The sequence below is a fragment of the Buceros rhinoceros genome, unplaced genomic scaffold (genome assembly GCF_000710305.1).
Source record: "Buceros rhinoceros silvestris isolate BGI_N320 unplaced genomic scaffold, ASM71030v1 scaffold28204, whole genome shotgun sequence".
Lineage (NCBI taxonomy): Eukaryota > Metazoa > Chordata > Aves > Bucerotiformes > Bucerotidae > Buceros > Buceros rhinoceros.
In genome coordinates this window covers 37,388-42,735 of record NW_010409455.1, presented here as the reverse complement: position 1 = coordinate 42,735, position 5,348 = coordinate 37,388, and the positions used below count along the sequence as shown (strand labels likewise).

At 42.9% G+C, this 5,348-nt stretch overlaps 1 protein-coding gene across 1 annotated transcript in view; it reads left to right on the top strand.

The window, feature by feature from the left end:
- Positions 1 to 1,158: 1,158 nt before the first annotated feature.
- LOC104492655 (protein spinster homolog 3-like) overlaps positions 1,159 to 5,348 on the top strand; it is a gene marked incomplete at its 5' end in the record, with an annotated part of 14,596 nt that continues 10,406 nt past the window's right edge. Inside the window, 2 exons of the mRNA XM_010135238.1 lie at positions 1,159 to 1,311; positions 4,448 to 4,637. Of these exons, the coding sequence (XP_010133540.1) occupies positions 1,159 to 1,311; positions 4,448 to 4,637 (343 nt within the window). The remainder of the gene's footprint in view (positions 1,312 to 4,447; positions 4,638 to 5,348) is intronic.

The following is a 5,348-nucleotide window of genomic DNA, read 5'->3' as shown; positions in this document are numbered from 1 at the left end:
GCTGCTTCCCGCGGGCCCCGTCGAGCGCTCTTAGGGAGAGGCGAGTCCCTCTAGCTCTCGTGGGACCTCGCCTGTCTTTGGAGTGTTCCTCTTCTAGAGGGTCCATTTAATCGATGGTTAAATTTGCATCCTATTTGCGTCTGGAAGAGCAAGTTCATTAGAGATCCAGTTTGCTGGAGCACAGTCTGAAATGAATCAAAAATGAACGTTCCTGACTAATATCAAAGTTGCTTTCCTACAAAGATCTGCCTTACAATCCCCCGCAGTGTTTAAACACGTATTTTCATTTTCTTTTCCTTTAGCAATTGGTTTCTAAAGCGTAAGGACATGCTGCCAAAACCCAGATGGTCCTACTTAATCAAGTCCAAGAGCCCTTTATTTTTAGAAGATGAAGAATTAGGGTGATATCTTAACAAATTCTCTAGTGTGGTGGTCTCCTGGTAATTTACAGCACTTCTGTTGACTCTTAAGATTTCATGCCTCCCTATAGACCTCAAAGTGGACTTTCTCCTAAACTATTACCTAGAAAGAGACCAGGAAAAAGTTAATTTTCTCCTAGAATAGGGCAGGAAGGAGAAAATATATGGCTAGTTTTTTGAAAATGCTTGTGCTTTTGTCTGTAAACTCTCTGTGCAGACTGAGAGACTATTTTTACTTGCTCAGGTAGAGTAAAGGAGTGTTTCAGCTGCTTCATCTTTAAGCTTGGAAGACCCAGATGTTATTCTCATTTATATTGGTTACACAAACAACTTAAAACCATCTGAGGCATTTGGACTTAGAATGCTTCCATTTAGCTACTAAGCCATTAAATTATTGTCCACTCTATTGTTGTGGTTCTGCTATCAAAAATTCCACAGCAATTGTTTTATCAGAAGTTGGCAATGAAATCTGCAAGACACCAGTACAGGGATTTACTATGAATTCACAAGTCATTCTCTTCACTCTAATTAGCACTCTACTGTTGGAGTCCATAGATGAAGCCTCATGAAAATTCCTATCTTCAAGGGAGTGCATTTTGATTATAAGATGTCTGAATGAATTGGTTTGTTATTGCTTGAAATCCTGGGTGTTGCAGGTAGGCTGTCCCCATTTCCTCACACCCTGTTCTTTCTAGTATTTCTCACTTCTTTCTTTTCATTTCTTTCTTTTAACTTTCAGTTCAAGTTTTGTCTGGTCCTCGCTGGGTCTGACTGCCATGGCCTTTGTTACTGGAGCCCTGGGAATGTGGGTACCACAGTTTCTTTACAGGGCTCAGCTTGTCCAGCGCGTTGTGTCACCGTACCTCCAGAAACCATGCAATTCATCGAACAGGTGAGGTGCATATGGCTGTGGAAAGAAACTTGGAAACACTGCACAGGGCTCTGTCACAATGTGTACCCAAAGGCAATAGGTAGGACCTGGCTGTGAACACTTCTTGTGAAGGCAGTTGGGTGTGAATGTTAGACTAGGTTACTTCCAGGTATGCTGAGACACTCCTGTTTGTTCTTTATTTGTTTATAATCACTGGGTTAACTGGAAAGATGCTGCCATCGCTATTTTAATTAAGGTGTAAAGAAGCAGTAACAGGAACCCTTGCAGGGAAAGGAGCAGCTTTAGCAAGGGGACTTCAGTTGACAATCAACTGTACGCCACAAGCTACTTAAATACCCACAGAAGTATGTTTAGATCCTGTGTTTAGGTAACTTTCCTATTACCTTCTTGTTAGCCTGGTTTTACACCTCCTGCCACATTGGCCAGGTCATTGTGACTCCTAGCATAAAGCGAGCTTGATGAGTTTAATCATTACATCAAAACAGGATAATTAGGTCTTTTGAGTAACTGTCAGCAGAGCTCCCCTACAGAGGCTATCCAGAGCAATGGGCATTCATGGGTAAGCATCAAATGTTGGATGGGCAAGGGGAATTACAACAGGAGAGGACTCTGAAGTTATCATAATACGACTTCTTGGAGATCACTTTTCCTCAGCTAGGAGGGAAATGTTCTCCAGAACAGAAAAATACATTTGGTGTTCCTCTTGAGCCTACATGGCTGCCCCCCATAACGGTGAGCATTGGGACACTTCTCTTCTACATACTGGCTCCCTACCAGTGGCCTCTGTCCTGCCTTTCTTCTGGAGCTATCCCAAATGTAGTTTCAGTCTCTGCCTTCATGATGGTCTTCCAAGAACTAACTGCTGCATTGTCTTTCCAGGTAAAGACAATTACAGGGAAAAGCAGTAATCATACCTGGAGCGTGTCCTCCAGTGACTGGGTTCTTTTTCTTTTCCGCAATGCAACAACTGAGTCAACTAAAAAATAGTTTCTGAGTTGTAGTGTAGCTGGATAGATTGAACAGTCATCCCTGGGTATGTCAACAGGAAGTGCAGTTGTCCTTCCATAGGTGCCACCACGGGCACATCACTTAATAGTGAATAATGTGGAGAAAGGGAGCGGGCTTGGGAGCCTGGCTCAGGGCAGGCAGAGAAGGGAAGCTGAGTGCTTTGAACTGCTCGGCTGTATCTGTTAACAGACAGTTTAAATACTTCCGTTATTAAGCGGAAGGTGTTAGCCTATGTTTTGTTTTCTAATCTGCCTTCTGAATTATTATTACACAGTACTGTTGCTAGAGCAGACGTGGCCTTCAGGGAAGAAAAACAGAGCACCTGATAGTTTGACCTCATGTACTGCTTCTTAGAGACTGCTTTAAAAATAACCTTGGCATAAGCTAGTGCCAGAAGCAGCATAAGGCAGTCTGAGACTGTTATTCCAGCGAGATGTAAAGAAAGGTAATACAAACAACCATGTCAGACCTGTAGCTGATGGTGCTGGAAGAACTGGGCTGCACAGTCGCAGACCTGCCCAGGGATACTTTAAGGTCGTTTTCCCCTCAGCAGCTGCTGGCTTTGTTTAAGGATCAGGGCCGTGTCTCTTCGACTCCCTGGAAACACAAATTCAAATGGCACCACAGCTGACTCAGGTCTCAATCCTTTCAAGGTAAATAAAAAGCTTGTATGAAGTTTTTATTCAGATCTTTGTGCAGACACTTTCAAATGGATCAGATAGATGAGTGAGCGTTCTCAGACCCTAAAGATCCCATGGCAGCCTTCCCCAGGACTAGGCTTCTGTGCTTTCCTCCTCCCTGCCAATTGAACTGTGCTTGGGTTTAGTTGTGGCTGTTCCTTTTTCTTCCAGCTGTAGGTTTATTTCACCCACAGTTTACTACACGTGATTCTCTGAACACAATTCCATGATGCTTCCTCCACTAATGTCACTTTAGAACTTGCCTCTCCCAGACCAGTCTCTAAGACAGTCGTTCTGCCTAATGACAATCCGTATTGTCACTATCAAGCTATAGTGTGTGATGAATCAGAATTCTGAAGAACTTACAGGAAGAGCACAAATATGCTCAAAGTTTGTTATCTTGTATAGCAATACTTGTTTCTTTCTTGTAGAAAGAAATTAAAAAGCGGATGCACTGTAGTTTAAAGGAACAGGTCATATCCTAGCTGGTTTCCTTGCTTTGCAGTCAGAGGAAGCTTAGGAGAATGTACAGAACTTACCATGGAGCACTCTGAAATATTCAGCAGCACTTGTGCTCAGAACACAATGCTCCTGTCCTGTATGCCTCAAGAGAACATGATGCATTAAACAATCAGTGGCACCACTGGTCTTCTTGCAAGAGACTTGCTTTGTCATTAGGATCTCATCTGGGACAGAGAGAAAAGCACATACAGAAGTCCCTTTGGAAGCTGAATCTTCTAAGCTATTCAAACACAGACTTCTAAAATGTGAACTTGACATTCCTGGAGAACACATTTGCATTTGCAGACACACAAAGCCGAGCGGCATCTGAAATTCTGTGTTCAGAAAATACTACATGGGCCTCCCACTAGTTAACTGTTCAATATTCTTTGTACTCTTTTGGGAAGCAGTAGATGTTTGCCATAGTCAGAGAAGAGACTCATCTCAGCTGGGCTAACCAGAGAGTTATAATTTAGATGTATATAATTCCATGTGATAGGATCTCTTCCAAGACAGCAGATTGTGATGCAGAGTTATTTCATCTGTGTTTTAGGGATGACTGAATAGATTCGTTCACACGGTAACCAAGAGGAGACGGTGTCTCCTCTAAATCACTAAATGTCCAAGCCAGGTCATACTGGGAAAAGTACTTCTGAGCCTGGGTGCATAACACCTGCTCTGTTAATGGGAAAATATCTGCTCCAAAGATATATCTGCAGGTACATCTGTGGAGAAATATCTGCTCATGCCTCAGCTGCAGAGGCATAGCTTCAATCGAGGCTCAGGACTAAATCTATTTAGAAGGAGTGGGAGGGTTAGATCAAGTGGTATAAAATTCAAGTTTCCCATTAAAGATTCCTCTGAAACCAAAGGGATAAGCTAACACTATTTTTTCCCCCACAGCATGGTCTTCCTATGCTCAGCTGAATCCTTTGCTTTGTCACCAGCCTAATATTTGGAGGCATCACCGTTGGGACAGGGATCTTGGGTGTCATTACTGGGGCAGAAGTTGCAAGAAGATTAAGGAAGATAAACAATAAAGCTGATCCTCTGATCTGTGCCACAAGCATGTTCGTCTCTGCTCTGTGCCTCTACACAGCTCTGATGGTGGCCCAGAGAAGCATCCTTTCCACTTTTGTAAGTGCCAATCTAGCTATCACTAGCAAAATGACTTCTGGGATCCTGGGGAGATAGGGAAGGGGGAGGACAAGGGGAGAGATGCCCTTTTCAGGATTTTCTGCAGTCTTTAGATGATTGAGAGGTTTCAGTGACTTGTGAAAAGGAGGCCTGCCAGCTAAACACTGTGCGTGTTGCTCTACTGCTTCCTGCCGCTGCAGTCTGTCCTGGGAGAGCTGTGTGGGGTAGGATTTGGCTCATTAAAAAGAGCAGGAGCATTATAAATTTGGCCTCAGGATCTATAGTGTCCCCCCACACTAAAGAAGAGCGTAGCGAGCCTGTGTAGTTAGCAGCATGAAGCTAGATTGTCCCTTATCCAAAAATGTAGTTAAAGGGAATCTCAATCATATGTTAATCCTTAATGTGATGTGACTAATTTGGTATTCTTTTTTATTTTTGCTCTCTGAATATTTAAAGACTGGTGTACTTGTGACTGTACAATATGCACAGTTCTTGCTAAGAATAATCTAGCCACCATCTTCAAAGCCCCAAACCACTAGCTGATCTTCAAAGTCAAGCTTTTGGCAATGCAAACCCAAGTATAGATCACTTAAATTCTTTTCTCAGTAACGGGAAAACCAGAAACTAACTGGGAATGGTGAATATTTCCAAAAACTCCCTGTGAGAGAGAACTGAATGTAAACCTTATTTCAGCTATAAACTAGTAACAGC